Source organism: Saimiri boliviensis, chromosome 13 (genome assembly GCF_048565385.1).
Source record: "Saimiri boliviensis isolate mSaiBol1 chromosome 13, mSaiBol1.pri, whole genome shotgun sequence".
Classification (NCBI taxonomy): domain Eukaryota; kingdom Metazoa; phylum Chordata; class Mammalia; order Primates; family Cebidae; genus Saimiri; species Saimiri boliviensis.
Window position 1 is genome coordinate 49,562,109 of NC_133461.1, and position 22,095 is coordinate 49,584,203.

The 22,095-nt window shown below is 38.2% G+C and overlaps 1 protein-coding gene across 1 annotated transcript in view; it reads left to right on the forward strand.

Moving 5' to 3' along the window:
* CDH2 (cadherin 2) overlaps positions 1 to 22,095 on the forward strand; it is a 229,986-nt gene that overhangs the window by 201,220 nt on the left and 6,671 nt on the right. The window contains exon 15 of the mRNA XM_074383650.1: positions 16,322 to 16,486. Coding sequence (XP_074239751.1) covers positions 16,322 to 16,486 — 165 coding nt within the window. The remainder of the gene's footprint in view (positions 1 to 16,321; positions 16,487 to 22,095) is intronic.

A 22,095-nucleotide genomic window follows, 5' to 3' on the forward strand; every position in this document is an offset into this window, starting at 1 on the left:
GAATAAAATACATGATGTAGGAGTGCTACTGTAGGAGTGCCACAGCAAGGCTCTGTCTCCACTGTCTCTAAACCAGCAAATGAAATTCATTCACTTACCCTCATTTCCAAGACCTCTACCTTCACTTACCTCCAGCCTACAGCAGATTCCTAAACAGTGTCTTGTCTCTGCTTAACATCCCAGTCCCTCTAGAACTTTGTCCTTAGCGTGACAGCTCTTCAGTGCTGCACCCAACTTTGGGTTTATCCCCTCATACACTAGATAAAGGCCCATGAGAAAGAATCGGTGGTGGGTGCAGACTCCCTCAGGTTGTGAATTCATCAAGCCTGTTGACTCACGGTGACTTAAGTTGCCTTCAGAGTTGGTGTTTTTTAAAGGCAAAGTTCTTTCTTCTTCTCCTCACTCTGCCTTCAGGGATAAAAGCAGCTATGAGTCTTTTCCTAGAAAGGGCTTGTCTGATTCTGTATTTTTATTCAGTTAGGCTTTATTTTGTTCTCTGCTCTCTTATGGTTTCGAAACGCTTTGATTGGGAACTTAGTTTGTTCTTGGCATTAGAGTGTGAGTAATGGTCTCATGACTTTATTTATCCCAACCAGAAGCAGATGCTTTTTATAGGGTTAAGAGTTTAACTACCACTCATACCAACAAAGGACATCCAGCAGCCTAGAACCTTCCCTTGGACCCACAAACAGGTGATTTGCCCTCTGTCAAAAGTAATCACTCTCTTTTATTCCTGTCACTAGAGATTGGCACTCCCTGTTTTTTACTTTTATGTAAATGGATATCATACAGTGGGCACTCTGTGCCTCTGGCTTCTGTTACTCAACATTATACCTATGAGATTTGTCTGTAGAAGTAGTTTATTTTTGTCATTGCTGGATAGTATTCTGTTGTAAGAATTAACTGCATTTTGTGTATCCATCCTACTACACTTGGGCACTTGAGGTTTTCCAGTTGGGTTATTATGAATAAAACTGTTATGAACATTTGCATGCATATGTTCTGGTGAATTTTGGCTGGTATGTGCACAGGAGTTGCATTTTTGAGCCATGGAGTGTGCATATGGGCAGCTCGACTACAGTCCTATACGTTTTCCAAAGTGATGGCACAATTGACATCTCCCCTCCGCACTGTGATTCATGAAAGTTCATTTCCTCCACATCTCATCCTCACTTAGCACTTGGGTTTTTTTCATTCTTTTAAAATTTTGGCCACATTGATGGTATATGTCTCTTAATTTAATTGGGATATTCCTGCCTACATATTTACCCTTTAAATATTTTATTTCATGAAGTTTCTGTACAGCCTGTTTGTCTACTTTTCTGTTGGGTTGTCTGTCTTTTTTGTACTGACTTGTAGGAGGTCCTTATATGTTATAAATATGTGTTCCTTGTCAGATAAATATATTGTAAATATCTTCTCTCACTCTGTTGCTTTTTTATTCTCTTAATGGTGTCTTTAGGTGAATAGAAGTTTTTTTTTTTTTTTTTTAATTTTTTATGTTGTTCAGTTTATCAGTTTTTTTCCATTATGATTAGTGCTCTTGTTTCTATCTAAAGCCTTTGTGTAGGGCATGGTGATTCACACCTTTAATCCTTAGCATCTTGGGAGGTTAAAGTGGGAGGATCATTTAAGCCTAGGAGTTCAAGACCAGTGTGGGCAACAAAGTAAGACCACATCTCTAGAAAAAAAATAAAAATTTTCTTTTAATTAGCCAGGCATGGTAGCCGATACCTGTAGGCCCAGCTAGTTGGGAGGCTGAGGTAGGAGGATTGCTTGAGCCTGGGACATTGAGCCTGCAGTGAGCTATGATTTTGCCACAGTACTCCAGAGCCTGAGCCACAGAGAAAGACCCTGACTCAGAAAAATAATAATAATGATAAAACGTCTGCCCCAAAGTAATGAATCCCCCCAACTATGTATATTATCTTCTTGAAGCTATATTGTTTTGCCCATCATATTAAGTCCATAATTTATCTGTAACTGATTTTTCCTTTGGTTAAGACATGGGTCAGGACTTCCTCATATTCTTTATGAATATCCAGCACCCTTTAGTAAAAAGATGACATTACCACTGCATTGCAGTACTACATTGCCACAAAGCAGGTGATATATATGTGCAGCTTTGTGGGTTAGCTTCCTGCAGTTCTATGCAGTACTGCCTGTTCTGTCTGTTCTTGAGTCAGTCTCATATTGTTTTAATTACTGTAGCTTTCTAGTGTCGTGCTGATAGGGTAAGTTTTCTGAGTATATTCTACAAGGTATTCTGGTTGTTTGTTTTTTTCTTTTAGATTTTTGGTGGATTCTGTTTTACTTTTTCCTTAAGAAAAAGAAACCATTTATTTATCTTATTTTTTAAATGTATTTACTCCAAGTACTCCACTTTCTAATTTATCTTATTTTATAAATGTATTTACTCTAGGTACTCCACTTTCTAAACAGATGTTATTGCTTTAAATCTTAAAATCACAGTCAGTTTCTGAGAAGTTCAGCAGTATGAAATACACTGTGCTCTATTTTCCGTAATTTACATGTAGCTCGCTGTTAGAAATTCTGTTTCTTTGTAGTGCAAAATAAGAATTTTTGGCAATGGAATCTAATTCATAGTTTTTATTATTTTTTTTTTGAAGATATTATCTCTTTACAATAATAGGCCTCAGAAATGGGACTAGTCCCATGCTGCGTTCTGAATAAGTTTTAGTTGATCTTTATTACACATATTTTGGAGGCTGTGTGTTGCCTTCCGTTGTGAATGGCTGGTGATGACCAGGTGCTGGGGTGGTCGGCTTCATGTCTCAGCTAGACAGTCTTAAAGAATCATTTTTGCTGTTTCTGAATAGTATTCCATTGTAAACTGAACCACATGTTGTTTATCGAGCTTTAAAAGTTGTGTAGATCTCAGAGATCAGTTTAGGTATTTGCTGGATGCCAGGTAATGAGTGTGTTTACAGCAAGGCAGGTCTGTACAGTAGTCTGCAGAAAATTAGCCTGAAACTGGCTCAGCTAAGATTCCTGTTCCTCCTGCCAAGACAAAGTATCCATACCAGCAGCTAACTGATTACAAAAAAAAACAAAGCAAAATAGTGTTTTTCAAGGGTAGTGCTTATCTTCCCTGTCTTTGATTAGAGTCTCTCTCTGTCTAAGTTCTATGTCAAGGTCCAGATTACTAATTTCTTTAACAAAATAACTAAGAGGGGCCTAAGGGCAGGGGGCAAGGGGAGAAAAAAAAACTACCCCAATATCCTTTTTTCTTATCTTGTATATAACAGAGATTTACTAGAGTTTGTGGATCTTCTGCTGTGGCTTAGATTATCAGGAGGCTAGGTTGGGCCCATATTTGAAACAAGCATTAGATGTGTTCTAATGAGAGTACACATCTAATGACACACAGGGTTGATAGCAGTTGAACAGACACTTTTAGTATCATATCTAGTCTCTTTTCAGAGGGTGAAGTTCTTTATCTGCTTCACTGCTACAGTCAGCAGGGCTTTTTGCTGGTTAGTAAGGCATGTTTAATTACCCTCATTAGTAAATGTCCTTCAGTGCCCTTTGGCCAATGGGGTTGGTTGCAGATACAGTATCGCTTTCAATGATCTTTGTATCGAGTTCCTTCCGTATCATCATCACTAATAAAATCAGGGTGAATGTACAATACAGCCGATAGCTCAGTTTTCCTGGGACCATCCCCTTTCAGCCCCAGGATAGGAAACAGAAACTGTTAGCTTTCTGTTTTTTAAAGCTTAGACTTAATTACAAATATTTATCGAGTGTATATAAATGGTGCTCAGTCACTGGTGCTCACATTAAACCTCTACCTACATCACCTGACACAATGCAGTTTCATTCTTTATAATAATAGCAAAAGCTGTTGTTTGGTGTACCTTATGTGTTAGCCACTGTACTAAGTACATTATTTCATTATTGAAGTATACATTAGTTCATTTGTCCTTCACAATCGTACGGTAAAATAGGCATATATTGTTAGAAAGTAGCAAAGTGAGGATTAAATCTTTGTCTGCCTCAGTGCAAAGAAAATGATGTCTACCGTATCTTTCACCATCCTTGGCAAAGCCCCTACTCTATGAGGCAACTAAAATACTGCCTTTTAGAAGGCCATGTGAATTTGTCAGAAGGCTGTTTCGTCCTTGAAGCAGACCTGGAACATCCAGCAACATCCTGTGCTTTCAGAATTTGACTTGAAACATTAACCATTCCCAAGGCCTTGGGCTGCTGTGGGAATTCATAATCTATGAGAAGAGGTGCTGCTATGCATCTTGGTTGGGGTCACAAATGACAATTGATAGAAGCTGGAACCCTTCAGACCATGAGTTCTGGCTCAAGGAGCAATGCCAGCCTCAAGGTGATAGAGGCAAAGGCAGAGAATTTCTAGGCAGACAGGGACAGGTCCCTGGCAAAGCCCCGTCTTCAAGCTGAAAAGCCTGGAACCCGTGGCCCAAAGTGAGACCTTCTGTCCCTGTTTGCCTACTCTCATGACTGGTTCTTTCTAAATAATGTCTTTTTACCAATCAAATGTTGACTTTTTCAAAACTACCTTTGGCCTGCCCTGCCCTCAATTCTATACTTATAAAGACCTCAGACTCAGCCAGTAGAAGAGAAAAGCAGCTGGATGTCAGAGAGAGGCATTTGACTGCAAAGGAGAGGAGCAGAAAGGTGACTTGACTTCAGGGGAGAGTGACTTGCCCTTCCCATCCCCTTTCCAGCTCCCCTCTCCGCTGAGAGCTGCTTTCATCACACAGTAAAATTCTTCTCATTAACCATCCTTCAGTTTATCTGCATGACCTCATTCTTCTTGGGTACTAGACAAGAATTTGAGACCCACCAAGCGTGGGTACCAAAAAAGGCTGTCACACTGGACCTGTGCCTACTGGCAGAGGGCAGCCGCCCCATGTGATGGCCCACTGAGCTGATAACACACTGGAGTCTGTGGACAGCAGAGCTAAGAGCATTGTGGCATGCCCTCTGGGGCCTTGGGGTGACAGGCACCCCCACCTAGACACCACCACAGGGCCTGTGTGGAGTTTGCTCCTGCCAGTGCCAAAGTGGCCAGCCAGTTCCCGCACTCACTCACCTGTGCACTCCCTCTCACATGGGATTGAGCACAGCTGCTGAGTAAATGGGGGCACGCCTGTCAGGAGTCCCACAAAGAGGTCAAGAAAATATCCTGCATCAAAGGGATGAGGACTTGTCTCTCAGGCAGAGTTAACTCATGAGAGACTGAAGCTGATGCTGGGCAAAGGAGGTTGTGACAGTAAGGCTGAGTGGCTGCTTAAAGATTCCACATCAGTCTTCTCTTGATCACTCTTGGGGTTCTTGGACCTTGTGATCCACCATGTCTCAGGTCTTTCTTCTCATACCCAAGTCTGTTGCTGACTGGAGCGTGGCAGTTGGCTCCATTTTCTTCTCAGGCTCTCCAGACAAGGCCCAGTACCTCTTAGACTCAGAGAACACTATATAGATTTCACATTCCAGGACTGAGAGGACTCTGTCAGAATTCCAAAATGTGTTTAAGTTTTAGAGACTGACCTGGTTCATTGGGGTGTTTTGTTTGTTTGTTTTGTTTTATTTGTTTTTATTTTTGTTTTTGTTTTTTATCTGAGATGCTGAGATGTTTTTGAACTCTCAAAGGAAGTAGCTCAGTCTGTTCAGGCTGCTATAACAAAATTCTATAAACCATGTTGCTTATAAACAAAAGAAAATTATTTCTTACAGTTCTCGATGCGGGACATCCAAGATCAAGGCACCAGCAGATTCAGTGTCTGGTGAGAGCTTGCTCTGTGCTTCATATAAAGTGCCTTTCTTGCTGTGTCCTCATACAATGAAAGGAACAAACAAACTCCCTTGGTATTTTTATAAGGGTACTAATCCCACTCAGGAAGGCTCCACCCTCATGACCTAATCACTTCCTAAAGGCCCTACCCCTTAATACTATTGTATTGGGAATTCCGTTTCAGCATGTGAACTTAGTGGGGGAAAAAGACTTTCAGATCATAGCAATACCTAATACCAACCCCTGTGTTTTGGGGGACATGTCTGAAAGATGGATTCTGTGACACTGTAAAGTAGCATTTTATAAACTTAGAATCTGTTCACACACGGTCTGTGGCAATGTTTTCTTTAGCTTGCAGAATTAAAAATTGAAAATATTCACATAAAATTCTTGTTTCCTATTCCTTTCAAAAAGTGAAAAGATCTGGAAACATGACCTGGGAACCAAACCGAGATTTTCCCTCTTTAAGCAGGACAGTCATGTTCCAGTTTTCTTTTCTTTGTACCAGACCAGCTTTATTCATATATGTTATCAGCCCATTCATTATAGATACTTTGCAGACCCTGATTGAATTATACAATAATAAATAAGTCTTGGATTAACAAAAAAACAGATTCATACAAAGAGGAGGTGATTTTCCAAGATAGTTCTATATTGCTTAAATAAGAGAGACAGAGAAGTAACCACACAATTATATTTAGCCAGATGTATTAGCTAAAATAGGCTAACTGCTATAACAAACTCTAAAATTTCAGTGACCTAGGTCTAGTTGAAAATGTATTTCTTGCTGTCATAACAGTAATAGGGTTTCAGGTTGTGGGCATTTGGAATGGAGAAAAGAGGTCTGCTCTTCTCCATACAGTCATTCAGGGACCTAAAGTGCCAGAGGCTGTCCCGTCTTTCACATGTAACTTTCAGGATCATCCTACCCATAAATCCATGCAATAGCTGCATGACAACAGGGCATCGAGAGTGATTTTGGGGAGATTTCTATGGGCCAGGCCTAGAAGTGGCACACATCTGTTCTCCTAATTCCCTGGGAAATAACCTTTAGCAATGTGCCTAGAAAGAAGAATAAAATGATTTCAGTGATCAGCTGGAAGTCTTAACACACCCTGGTTAGGTACTTGAATTTAGAGAATCTTTTTGGAGACTCTGTGAGAACACTGTTTACCCCACCCACAATAGGTTGCATTGACATCCAGCTATGTTACAGGGAAACAGGTCCCTTGACCCAGAAGAGATGCAATAGGTACAGCTCATGAAATGCAACACTGTATAGGCATGAAAAACAGAATTTAAGACTCAACAAAAACAAGGAAAGGAAGCTCTCCTTTATCTGAAGAAAGTTTCTGCTACTTTCTGTGATACTAAAATCTTCTTGATCAGGATCCAGCATGGGCACCATGTGAGGAATCACATATAATTTCAGGATAAAGGGAATTATAATAGGAGCACCTAGGTTTTCAGAACCCAGAAGATACAGATATAATTGTCATGTGAGTGTCCATTGACTTTTTTCAGTGAAATTCATTTTTTTATGTGATTTGTGGAAATCAGTTTCAATATTGATGTAGATGAGATGACACAGAAAGCATATTCCATTGTGTCCAGGTACCTGAGATGAGGTAAGAACCCACAGTTCTGTGACCCAGGGTTTGGCCTTTAGGAAAGGGAACTTAAAGCATTGACAATTTAGTTTCTTCTCTCTTTACCCCTCCATTTTGCATTTTGAACTGCCTGTACTTGCACACCTATACCACACTCCTTCACATTTTTTTAACATAGTCCATTTCTTCATCTAATTTTGTTTAGCCATCAAGATTCATCTTAAAACATCTTGTCTTGGAGTACCAGGCTGAATTGAATGTCTCTGCTTTGTGCTCCCACAGCATTCCCTGTCTGCCTCTATTCTGAGCTTTTATGTCCAGTGTTGGTCCTGGCCTTAAGCTCTGTAAGGCAAAGACTTGTCATACTCATTTTTTATTTCAGGAACACTCAGAATGTTAGTTAAACCACTCTGGGCCCTCTTCCTGAATTTCTAACTTAGTTTGCAACTCTATCTGTAGCATAATTGAACCAGTACACTCCTGATAACTTCACTATTATCCTTAGAGATCTCTGATGTCTCCAGGAAATGATGATAGCATTCATAAATGCTAGCATTGTTGCATACTTGTTCTGTGTCAGGTACTGTGCTACTCTCTTAGGTTGCAAGTCCTTTATGGTGTTCCTGATGATTCCATGAAGCAGACACTGCTATTATTCCGGTTTTCAAACCTAGACCTATGTGACTCAATAGTTCAAGCTCTCATGCACTGATAGAGGTTGTATAATAGATGTTTTATTTAGTCTCACTGGTTTATGGCAGGCAGGAGGTGTTACTGGTTTGGTCCAGTACGGATAGGCACATAGCCACAGCTTATTAGATGACCACTGGTAATCTGACTTTAGAAGACATAAGCGTAAGACCCAATCAATTGATTAAGCTTGCAGAATTGGGCACATTTGGACATTAACAAATTTAAAATCTGGAGAAGCAATCTAAGCAGCCAAGTATTAAAAAAAAAAAATCTGAGTATACAGTCTGGAATTAAATCTAAAGTCCAGGCAGGATGCCTAGACAGAAGGATGGGGCACACAGGTACAAGAAAGCCACTGGAGAACAAACCAGCTACTTTTCTGAGTCAAGAAATCTCTTCTTGAGCCAGGGGATCTCTGTGGGCTTCTGCCGTCTCAGGAACCAGACCTAATGTGGGCAATCGAGCCTAACTATCTGACTTTATGTCGAGAATGAAGCTTTTTAATCTAACTATGGTATATTTGATTGCTTGAAGTAATTACTTTAAAAACTGATTCTGCCGTATAAGCAAACTTAACAGATGGCTGAATCTGGACATAACTGGAGGCCATTTTCAATGCTTTTATTGTTGGCTAAAGCATGCTCTGTTAATGATGTTCCCAAGTTACTCATTTTTACCCACCTGCAAACACTGTTATATATTAGTTATTGAAAGAATTCTGATTTCACAAAAGGAAAATTCCACTAGGGATTGGGTTAGCACATTGTCATTCCCTTTTTCCATGCTATTCTCAAAACACTTGTGGCCAGGGTACACATTAGTAGGCTGTAAAAGGCGTGTGTTCTGAACTGGTCAGTGCCCATGCCCTCCCAGGTATTAAATACTCTCACTGTGCACATGATTGGCATATGACTTTCTTTTTGCCATTCCTGTCACTTCATGCAGATGACACACTATTTCATGTAAGTCATTTCAATATTCTTCCTGGCTAATTACAAATTTACTACATTTAGTTTTAAGGAATTGGAAAGCTATTGATATTCTAGTAATAACAGTGATAGAGATTTGAATGCCAAGTATGTATTCGTACTATGCAAAAAAAAAAAAAAAAAAAAAAGCTAACATGCAAAAATGTTATAGGCCAGTGCAGCTACCAAATCTGCGAGCTACCTATTTTGTAAATAAAGTTTTACTGGAACAGGACCGTGCACCATGCCCATTGATGTCCATTTTTGATGTATTATCCATGACTACTTTTATTCTGTAGCAGCAGCAGAGTTGAAATATTGTGACATGGACTATCTGGCCCTCAAAGCCTAACATATTAATATTTGCTATCTAGACCTTACAAAAAAAGATTGTTGAACCTTACTATAGATGTATTCAATCAATGGAATTCTCATTGGCTTTTTTGTCTAAAAGTTAAATACTATTAAGGTTAGTATGGGAAGTTTATGTAATCTGCTGAAGATCACACAGTTAAAATATGATGAAACCAGGATTTGAATCAAGGATTTAAAAAAAATCAAATACTTGGCTCCCTTTGCAGTATTTACTTTATGTGTACATTTATCCTAACAAAGAATATTCTAAAGGATGCGTCATAAACTAGGAAAGGATCTTGATGCTCTGCCACCATTTTCTCAACCAAACGTTATTTCTTTATTACCTATTTTTATGTTTCCTCTGAGATGAATTAATAGAACAGCTTTGATCTCTATCCAAGTGGTCAAAAAAAAATTTTTATTTTTTTGCAAGAAGAAATTGGAGCTCAAGGTGAAAACATGGAACCCAACATGCATTTAGATGGCTATACTTTTGTCTCCCAAGACAGATAGTGTCTTGGAAGGGTTAAGAAATGTGCTCATCTTTATAGGGCTGTAACTGGATTGCATCGAAACAATGGGAAATTATTTCATATTTCAAGTGCTTCATCTTTTTGAAGCCCTGTTCCTCTGCTCCCTTGAAGTCTCCAAGTATCTACATCCTCTCTTCTTCCGGCAGTACTTCCTTCACGGCTTCTTACACCTTCACGTTCCTTATTTTTTCCAACAATTTAGATACTATATTAAGGTTTCATTACTTTTATTGTTATTTTTTTGAGACAGAGTTTTGCTCTTGTCACCCAGGCTGAAGTGCAATGGCATGATCTTGGCTCACTGCAACCTCTGCCTCCCAGGTTCTAGTGATTCTCCTGCCTCAGCCTCCTGAGTAGCTGGGACTATAGGCACCCACTTCCACTCCTGGCTAATTTTTGTGTTTTGAGTAGAGACAGGGTTTCACCATGTTGGCCAGACTGATCTCCAACTCCTAACCTCAAGTGATCCACCTGCCTTAGCCTCCCAAAGACCTGGGATTACAGGCGTGACCCACCATGCCTGGCCAAGCTTTCATTATTTGTAAATGTGTCCTTTTAAAAGGCATTAGACTAAAGACTCTGATATTAGTAACCAAGTCTATTTCCCAAGAGAGACTCTTCTTACAAAAGAATTTGTGGAATCAGATCTTAACTGAAATGTGTATATGCCACATTTTCCTAAAAGAATAAGCTATAATTTTACAACAGGCCATAAGTTTTGATAGGATTTCAACAGTCACAGTTTCTGAAATAGAAGCTTAATTTTGCATCAAAGAGTGAACCTGTAGCTCATTCACAATTCTGAAAACAGGTAGGATTTTAAAGGAATCTGTGACAGCTCAGCATTAACAGTAAGCCACAGGGGCAGAAACAATAACTGTTCCCTTTTAGTGGGTGCTCAGTCCCCTCCCTTGTGGAAAGTAGAAAACTGGCTACCAATAAGATGAAAATGTATATGAAGAGAGAGAACAGAGATCCTTCATCTGTATACTGAAAGTCCCCAAGTTATTTTATTTCTATTAGGCTTGTGGTTCAATCGAGAAAAAGCTTTTTAGCAAATATTTTATTTGGGGTGGGGTTGGGGGCTTTAATAATCCATAGAATCTACTTATTTTTCAACATCATTTGACCTGTGAAAATAGTTACCATCATAACGATGGAAGAAAATCAGGTTGTAATGTAATTTGCATAAAGCTTGCATGGGTATATTTGACTTACTTGTCAGCAGTTGTATGCTAATATGTTGACACCTTATACTATTTTATTCAATTATTTTAATGCCAGGAGCTTATAGAGGGTGAGATAATAATCTTTCTCACCTTCCATTTCTTTTTGTGTCTGAAGTTTCTTGCCTGTGCCACAGTCAGCTTTTTTCCAGATACTTTTTTTTTCCTTCAGAATTTTGTTCATTTACTTCCATGTGAGTATTTCAGTTTCTCTAAGTCACTCAGTCTTGAAACATTTTTAATGTTTACCTTATCTACTTGGGGATTTTAAAGTCACTTGCCTTTGCAACTATAAAAGGAAAATTTTCCATTTGTACCAGCCCATGCCTAAGAGATAGCAAAACTGTTGTGTTTCATCACTGATTCCAACCAGTGGAGGCTGATAAAGGCCAGTGAATTTTGAATGTCCACCCCTTTCTTCCATGTGACAAACTCTTATTTGACCTAAGTGAGGACTCCTTCCTGCCTAAACAACAGTTAGTCTTATTTTAACCAACTGTGCACAGACTGAAAAACTCATTCTGTTGTGTGCAGAATGCTGGTGCCCCGTGCCTGATTAGCAGAACCGAACACCCACTCCCAGCACTTCAAACCCCAGATGTTTTCTGCCTCAGTAAACTCTGGTGCATTTCTTCACTGGCAATTGGCAAAATGATGCAGCTTTTTGATTATTTATTTTGCTTGCCCTGGTGGTCTCTCTGTGTTATCCTTTGGCATGCTTAAGTGAGTCTGTGACCTTGGTCAAAACATTAACGTCCCTCAGCTACTGTAATCAATAGAGTAGGAACAATAACACCCACTTAGAAGGGTTTTTGTTTGTACTATATGCAATACCACAGGAGAAATTACCTAATGTAATTCCTGACAGCTGATGAGCACCAGATAAAGGTTGCTTGCTTGCTCTCTTGCTCTCAGACCTGAAAATGACATCTGGCACCCAGTAGGCATTCCATAAATACTGGTGGAATGGTAAATGAATGTTTGCATTACTCCCTGAAATGGGCTGACTGTATAATTCTATGGATTCTACATGCAATGTAGTTTTTGGAAATATTTGCCTGAGATTCCAGAATTTCAATTTATACTGATGCAGCATTTTACTTTATTCTAGCATAACCAAATGCCCTGAGTTAAACTCATATCATTTTCCAAACTAATTATAAATCATTGCAAGTTAGTGGAAATCAACCAAAAAAAAAAAAAAAAAAAACCAGAACTAGAGCCTTAGTTGCTAACATCTTACTAACTTCCCTAGAACTATATCACTTTAAGACATTTAAATCATAGAGCAAAAAAAAAAAAATTGTTACTTGCAGTGTTAATATTCTCAAAGCCCAAATTCCATGCCTATTTTTAATGATGATTGCCAATTAACACCCATTCCAAACATTAAAAGGAGGTAAAAAAGAGGAAAGTTAAATTTCTTTGGGAAGTTAACATTGTAAAGGGTGGCAATCACAAAAGAATTTTCAGACCCACTCTTTCTCTAGAGTTTTAGGAGCCAAATAAGGATGTCTTTTTGGAATGTTTATAATCTTCAGAAGTGAGGCCATGAACCCAATGATGTTGAGGTTTTTTAGTCTTTGTAATTTTCTTTATAATTTTCATCCTACATATCATTTGTGTGTTTATGTAAGTCATTATGGGATTGTAAAGATGTATAATTACGGAGGGCTTTTATCAAAAGGTCTAAAATTAGACCCTCAGGTCAGGACTTTTGCCATACAACACAGATGGACGTCAACAGAAGAGCCCATCCCGGTGACTAAAGGACACTTTCACATGCTGCCTGCCATTATTAGATTTTTATATCCCATATTTGCAGTCGATGAGGGGAAGCCATCGCAGAGACACTAAGCCATATAGTTTAACCCAGTGTCTAGCTTCCTGTAAACCAGGGATTTTCTGTCTGTTTTTGGACAACATCACAATGGAAGAATTTAACAGGTTTCCATCATTATGGAGTGATTCACCATGGCAGTGATTCTCAGCGATGGGACCAAGTGGTCTTTCTCTCTCTCCTCATCATAAATTATTATTATAGTGTGTAATGTGATCCAACTTGCATTTCTTGAATTAGCTGCTCCTTTGATACCTGGATATAAGTATCATCACTGAGATTATATTCAACACTTTTTTTTAGTGAGCACTCTCTATGAGCGTGACATATTAGTGGTTCAAAGGTCTGATAAGACTAGAGAAGTTTTAAGATTTCCTGCTCTCTGGTTCTTAGGAAAAAGCTATCAAAAGAAAGATAAAGAACTGTAAATTATTTGCTGTTATGTAAGTATGTTATATATACAATAAATGAAGCAGATTAGGAGGATGTGCTTTCTTTGTCCAGAGGGGACAGCTACTATCAGCTGTAGCAAATTGTTGTCAAAATGTAAGATCTGTTTTGCTAGATCTCGTTATTTTCAGGTGAGGTATGTCTAAATGTTGGTGACCGATTTGAATATGTTTAAAACTCTGCTAGCTAATCAAAATGCAATTTTATTTGCAACCTCTGGATTCAGTGGGAGTTATAGAGGTCAGAGTAGAGTAGCTCTTCTCGCATAGGGTGTAGCATGAGCAAAGCCCACATACCTCTTTTATTTCTAGTTATATGAAAGAAATTTGTCTATATTCTTATATTTGTCACCCTAAACTGTTATATTCAGGACTATCAAAGAATATGTCGCCAGGTAAAAGAAAGTGCTTAAACGTAAGATTCTATTACCTTTTTGTGTGTGTAATTTAGACTTCTAATAAAACAGTTTTCACCCTTAGGGTAAAATCATTTATTAACTGTTATCAATATACTTGTCATCTATTTTCCCCCATTTTAGGGACAGCTTTGGTAACTGAGTAAGAATGCACACTTATTTACAGTTCACCCCACTCTACTGTGCTTGGTAGTTATGCAATTAAGCAAGGCCTGAAAAAAAAAAACAAACAAAAAAAACCAAAAAACAAAAACATGCTTTTTAGTGTGAAAGCATTCAAATTTCTTTAACTAAATCCCTCTTTTTATTGCGTATAGCATTTTAACATTTCAAGGGCTTTCACATCTGTTGCAGCATTAAGGACCTTTTCTGAGATAGTCTGTAAATAACTCAGATTCTATAAAATTGAAAATCAAGCACATTTGTGCAACATCAAGGTGTTTTCTCTCAAGTTTTATACGGATGATTTGAAATACTCCAACCTGACAAGAGAAAGCAGTATTCTGATGCCTTTGTTCCTGCTGTGGACTCTCCCAAAACGGTACTTTCTTGCCAGCCCATAGATGGTTCAAAGCGAAAGCCAGTTTCTCCCTGAGCATTTTATAGTTTGTGATATACCAAATGTACATCCCACTATGGTGGGTTCAAAGTCTCTGTACTTACCTGGCTTTCTGCATCACATTGCACACACTTAACAGGAGTTTTTCCATCAGGGTATCTTGAGTGCCTTCACGTCCTGGCTGAAGTTCTCAATAAGGAAATACTCAGCGGGGAGTGTTGCCAGGATCATCGTGTCTTATTGAGCATAGAGATAAATTTTAAATCACATGCTATGAAGTTAGACGGACTAGCTGTGTGACCTTGAGCAAGTTACTCAACCTGTTTCTTTATCTTAAAAGATGATGATAAAGAATTTCTTCCTGGGTTTGTTAGACAGAGAAAACACTTATCAAGGGCCTGGTATAGTACCTGGCACACAATGGGTATGAATGTTTGTGACCTTTTCCTTCTTTTTGTCTCCTATGTTATTTTAAGCATTCCTCGCATTCCTGTCCCTCCATACTCATTTATCTAGTTCCTTACCTCTAAATCCAACCTTGTAATTCAATCTTGATTTACTCATAGATGACTGTGGAATCTAATACACTTGGAGTCAGAATCTGGGTTTTAATAAATCTGGGACCATGGGCAACTTTCTTGGGTTATTGGAAACTCAGTTTTCTCATCTCTTAAATGGGGATAAAACTTAATATCACATGTACTAAGAGGCTCAAATGAGCGAAGATACCTAAGACACCTAGAATATTGCGAAAACATGGTAAATGTCAACTGTCGAATAAATCAAAATCACTGTAGAGATAATTGCAAAAGGTTTTAAGCTAGTTTTAGGCAGAGAGATGAAGCCTAAACTACGAAAAGTATACGTAAATCTATGCTTTCTGCAATGTCAATTTTGAATTGGGAGAATGTTGGTAAGCTGAAGACATGACATTTTATATCACCAGAATTCAGAGGTTTGAAAACTACTAAGTATTCGCCCAAACCTAAAATGTGGATGCGTTTCCACATTGCAGTTGGTTTCCTTCTACATTCCTGTCCAGCTGTCTAATGCCTAGGCTACAAATAGTTCTGAGGGCTCAACCTATGGCCAGAGCATCCTTCTTCACAGGTTATATTCTGCCTCTCTGAAAGTGGACAGACTGTTTTTCCAGGACATTCCCACAGGGCAGCAAGGGAAGAAAATCCACCCTCTCTGGCCTAACACCACTAAACCAGAGGTCATTTGTAACCTTTTCCTCAGTAGAGCCACAAAGTAAAGAATTTAGGCTTTGTGGGCCACATATATTCCCTGTAGCATATTTTTCTTTGTCACTTTTATTTTAAGTAACTGTTTAAAAATGTAAAAGCTAGTCTTAGAGAAAAATAGGCCATAGGTCAGACTGGGCCCAGAGATCATGGTTTTTCTGACCTCTGCTCTAGACTTTAGAAGGGAGAGAGAGAAGGAAGAAGGGTCCCTTGAAACCTTGATGAACTAATGCCATCCTTTAGGGAAAAGGAAAAATAACCACCCTCATTAAAAAATATATATATTAAAAACATTAAGTTAGCACCTTTGCTTCTTTGGTACAACTCTGTTGTCTAGTCGGTTTTTTAGTTGTTTTATAGTGAGACCACATCACACTGCTGTTTTTCATTGGAAACTGATGAGGAACTTTGTAAAGCAGATGGAGCACAGACTGTAGAAATGAAAAGCACAGAAGAAAGCGCTGTGTGAAAGAAATATTTAATCATAACATGAAAAAATTCATAGTGGCAACTTTTCCATTATGTTAAATTTTCCTCATTTCTGTGTGTTCTGAGTACGTGCTTAAAAAGTGAGGCTGTAATTTTCTATCTTTGTGCCCCTCTCCCATTGGTTTTTGATTTTCGTCTTTTTGCAGGACTATGACTTGAGCCAGCTGCAGCAGCCTGACACCGTGGAGCCTGATGCCATCAAGCCTGTGGGAATCCGACGAATGGATGAAAGACCCATCCATGCTGAGCCCCAGTATCCGGTCCGCTCTGCAGCCCCACACCCTGGAGACATTGGGGACTTCATTAATGAGGTACAGAGAGAGACTCATTTTCTCTATAAGAGTTTTGACTTCATGCTAATGGTTAGATCTCTGTAGGCCACAAATTGCTTGGAATACAGCTATACAGTTCACTAAAACATACTTGTGTTTCTTGTCTTTGTGTGAAAGCAAATGTGGCTTCATTAACAACAAACAAATGTAATTGCTCTGATCCACCCAACAGAGATTGATCAATTAAGATTCTGCATTTGTAAAATGACATACATCATATATTATCATAATTAGTCACACTGTCTCCAAGAAGGATTTGTTTCCCTTAGATTACAAATAATAAATTGACTATTATAGTGCATTCTAATTTCATATATTAGCATTAATAAATATAACGGTAGTTCACTTTAATTTTCCTCACACGGTACCCTTTGAATCTCAAAAATCATGAGAATTCAGTGCCTGCCCAATGACTCCATCAAAAGAGATTAGTTGGAAGAGCTAAATTAAATATTATGTAAGTGATTTAAATACTTGTCTAGTTGAGGAGTTTTAAGAGCTTCTGTAAAAGGAAGCTACTTCTCTGTTGCATATAACAGATATGATTTTCACTGTCAAAATTATTATGACATTCCTTTATTTCATTACTGACCAAGAGTTTTGCTACATTTAATATTTAAGTTTTGAAGTTCATTTATTTATGCTGCTGCTTCTGAGCATGTCTATAGTTTTACTGTAATTCTCCTATTGAATTTTTATTGTCTGTATAAGAGAACAATACATATTGATATTGATTGTGAATATATGGTAGAACTTCTCTTTTCTGGTCTTATCATTAGTGTCTCCAAGATCAGAATAGGTCTCAATGCATTACAAAGTGGAATGCATCTGTTGTATATGGCCTTCAGTCATAGGATGATAAGACTCGTGTATTCTGGGCTTCTTCAAAATTCATATAGTATTAAACATAATCAATATTAGGTTTCTAGATGTACTTATTGCTTGTAGAAAAAGTTTTAAAACAAAATTGGATAGTTGCCTGTCTCTATAACTGTCCATTACTGTCTATTCCTAAAATATATGCTGCCTTCTGAACATATGTATTCATTTCTGCTAAATAGGTAATAAGGTTAATTTGTAGTTGACATGATTTAGAAACATATGGAAAGCAAAAACAACAGAATGCCAGTAACTCCCTTTATCCACAGAAATATGTCGTGACTTTGCCAGCTCTTAGTTATGTATGGATCTGGGTAGGAGAATTTGCAGAAATTTATACATGTATGCCTAGACCTTTTAGAAAATGTAAGAATGCCTAGTGATTTTATTTCTAATTTAGTGTTTGTCGTCATAAGAAATTGTTGAGTTATTCCTATGGTTGTCAATTCAAGATATAGTGAATCTTCTGACTCTAGGTATAGGAACCAGACTTTAAATTTAAAAAAAAAAAAATTTATTTTTGTAGAGACAGGTCATTACCAATTTCCCAGGCTTGTCTTGAATCTTGGGCTCAAATGATCCTCCTGCCTCAGACTCCAAACTGCTGGGATTACAGGCATGAGCCACTGTGCCCAGCTGAACCATCCTTTTTGAAACCAGAATTCTGGCTTAAGTATAATTCAGCAAATCCTTACTAAATATTTCTGCCTAATCCCTGAAGTATCAGTATTCTGTGGGATTTTGTTTCATCCCTGATACTCTTCTTTTCTCAGTGCTAAAGATCAAACAGTAAGCATTATTTATATGGCTATTCCTCATCTGATTCCTGCTCTCTTCTACCGCTCACCTCCCCACATTCCCTTTCTGTGCTGCAGCCCCACTGAACTATCTGCAGTTCCTCAAAAGCATTACACTTTTGAATGCACTGTAACTTCGGCAAAGCCCTTACCTACTTGGCCATCTGTTGGACTCCCACTTTACCTTCAGTATTCAGCCAAAACATTTCTCTGTGAAGCTTTCCTTGATACCTTTGGGAAGGGTTAACAACCTGACCCTTGGGTCATAGCCCTCACCAGCTAGGGTATAACTGTCAGTATTTCTTTCTCCCACTCAGCATGTGAGTTCTCTCCAGGAAAAGCACTATTTCTTGTTCATGTTTTTATAACCTAAGCATCTAGTATGTTACCTAGCTCTTAGATTTTTGTCATTTTCGGGCATTTGAGTATGCACTATGGCCAACGTGTAGGGAATGGTGCTGTGGGCACCACCCAGTTTACATCTGATTGAGATCCAGCGGATACCGAGTCTGGAGCCTTTCATTGTACTTGTCAGAGTACACAAAAAGCCAAGGATAGTGGTTATTCTGAGTTTATGTTTGAGTGTGGGCTTTCTCTTTCTCTCTGTCTATCTCTCTGTGTCTGTGTGTGTGTGTGTGTGTTTGTGGTCATTGTTTTTTTTTCTTTCTTTAACAGTGACTGTATTTTCTTCAGTAGATTAAAAAGAGCATTTAGTCAGAAAGTTTCACTTACCCAGCCCTTCTTGGCCACAGCAGAAGGAGTTATAGTAGAATTTCTATTTGGAATTTTCTTTCTTCAAAACAGTGCTCATGTACACAGTGTGTTATGGCTGGAGACCATTAACAAACAGGTGTGATTACTTATATGAAAAACTTTGTTCCAAACAACTGGCTACAAATTGACTTCCAGAATACAATCTATTCATAATTTCAAGATTGTCTGCATATGTGAAAAATGGCTCATTATGAAACCATCTTGAGCTCAGTGTAAGATTATCCATTCAGCAAATCACTATTGAACATCTATGTGTGTAACATAACTGTGCAAGTAATATATAGATAAAAGCATAAATTAGGCATCGATTCTCTTTGTGTATGTCTCCTACTTTGCTGCTGGCACAGTATTTGTACAATGCAAACATGCCGGTATCTTGAAGCCTTATATGCCAGGCATAGGAGGCCCATTGTTTCTGGTTCTTACTTGGCTTTCCAACTCTATTTCAAGCCCTTCCCCACCCAGCATCTTGCAAGCTACCCACAGAGAACTCTACTTGTCATTCATAATCTCAGCTTACAGTGTTGTGCTGGTGCCTATCTACCTGATGTTCTTCCTCTCTAGAATTTATTTTCCCCTTTTTCTAGATGTTGGGGGAACTTACGTTAAGTATTTACCAACCCAGAAAGGGTCAGGCATACAGAGTATGGGTTAGGCACCATCCACTGGCATCCCATGGTACGTAGAACTCACCTCCCTCAGATCCCATGGTTCCATCCTGCCTTCTCTCCGAGCACTTTTGTGGTCCAGGGGAGTGGTGGGACTTACCCCTGGAGGGGTAGTTTGGGCACAGTGATTTGGTGAATTAGTGAATGAATGAAATGAAAGGATCCAATGTGGAAGTCATTCCGAAAATGGCAACTAAATCCATGAGTGAGAGAGAGAGCGTGTGTGCGCGCATGTGTGCATGTGTGTAGAGACAGGGTCTCTCTCTGTTGCCCAGGCTGGAGTGCAGTGGCACAGTCATAATTAACTACAGCCTCAACTTCCTGGGCCTAAGCCATCCTTCATCCTCAGCCTCCCAAAGTGCTGGGATTACAGGTATAAGCGACCATACCTGGCCTAAATCCATGGATTTGAATGTGATTACAAGATAGAGAAATGTGGAGGAGAGGAGGAACCAAATATCTTGACCTAGAAACATCCCTGCAGTTGGAGACAGAAAGTCTGAGGAGGTAAGGTATACAATAAAACAATAAGTTTTAAGGATATGATGGTCAGTTCTGTAGGACTTTTCAGGGAGAAGAAAACTGTCAGAAGTCCTAATCCAGTAATAACTTTCCAAAATACCATCTAGACTCTTTCATCCAAGATACCTCTTAAGCCTTGTTCATTGTCTTCATTTACTGGACAAACAAAAATGAATACTTGTAAAGTTTTAAAACAGTTGAAAGCACCTAGAAAGAACTCAAAAACATTTTACAAAAATATTTAAAAGGCACACAAATTTATTTATCTGCAGGTCTTATTTGATTTAGCAGAGCACCAAATGTTCCAAAGGAAGAATAATATAGTGGTGATTATAATTGGAGTGCTTTTATAGATGTAAGGAATAAGAAAGCTCATGAGAACATTTTCTAGTTTGTTTATTTAAATAAGGAATGAATGTTGCCTTGAATCTCAAAAATGATAACTTATTTCCAGTCTGGTAAGCAGAGTAAAATAAGTCACATGTATTTTTAATTTTAACTGCAGAATTTCTTTTTTTTTTTTTTGAGTTTTTAAACATGACCTTCAGAGAGTGAAAAGTTCAAATTATTTAATCTCAGCCCAACAGTTAGATATTAACATACCTCCAGTAATTTTACTAATACTAATCCTGTATATATTTTTGTAAAAGGAAATATACTTCTTTATATATATGTGTATTTGTCCGTTCTTCTGCTCTATTTGTCAGTTCTCAGAACTGCCAAGACTGGGTAATTTATAAAGGAAAGAGATTTAATCAACTTACAGTTCCACAGGGCTTGGAAGGCCTCAGGAAACTTACAGTCTTGCTAGAAGGGAAAGCAAACATATCCTTCTTCATTCACATGGCAGCAGGAGAGAAAAGCGCTGAGCAAAAGGAGAAAAGGCCCTTATAAAATCATCAAATCCCATGAGAACTCATTATCACGAGAGCAGCAGCATGGGGGCAACTGCCCCATGATTCAGTTACCTCCCACTGGGTCTCACTCACATGTGAGGATTATACAATTCAAGATGAGATTTGGGTGAGGACACAGTCAAGCCATATCACTGTGTGTGTACACATACACACATGCATACATGTATACATATATATACTATATATATACACAATCTTTATATATGTGTGTATATATGTATATGTATCAAATAGCATATGTATTAAAAAGTATATGAAGTATAAAATAGCATATGTTTTAAATAGTATGTATTAAATAGTATATGAAGTCTATTTCTCTACTCAAAAGTAGACCACATTTTTATTGTTTAAAATTTATGGCAGCTTCTTACAACTTGCTTGAAATTACTAATGTTTAAAATGCTTGTCTTTTTCTCCTATTAATGAAATTTAATTTCTCATGTTAAAATATCTCATTCTGGTCTTACAGAAGTTGGGCTTTTATGTTAAGTTCAAATCTAGCCATCTCACCTAACAGCTCTGTCACCTACAAGGTCAAGATCTTTGCCTTTAACCTCTTGAATCTTCAGTTTTTTAATTTTTAAATGGGAATAGTAATAGAACCTCCTTTTAAGATTGCAGTGAGAACTAAATGAGATTATCTTTGTAATGTGTTTGGTATAGTGCTTGTCACATAGTAAAAATCTCTTAATTATTATTGCTGTCATATTAGTAACTGTTACAGGTAAATTACCTTTTAGGAGTAAAAGACTTTCTGTTCTCTAATTGTAAGAAAACAATTAAAATCTACTTCTTCCACACCAAAAATTTCTTTACCCAGAAAGAAGGGTAGTAATGTTGGCCCTGATATACACAGTTCTACTGTAATGTAAACATGGTATACTTTTATATCCACATATATCTTAAATCTAGATTCTAGCTCTTTCTGAAAGGAGTAGATATAACTATGGAGAGGATACTGAGTGGGAAAAACTACACCCAGGAGAACAATGCATAGTTACCTCATAGAATACCTGTTGCGTGTCAAGCAA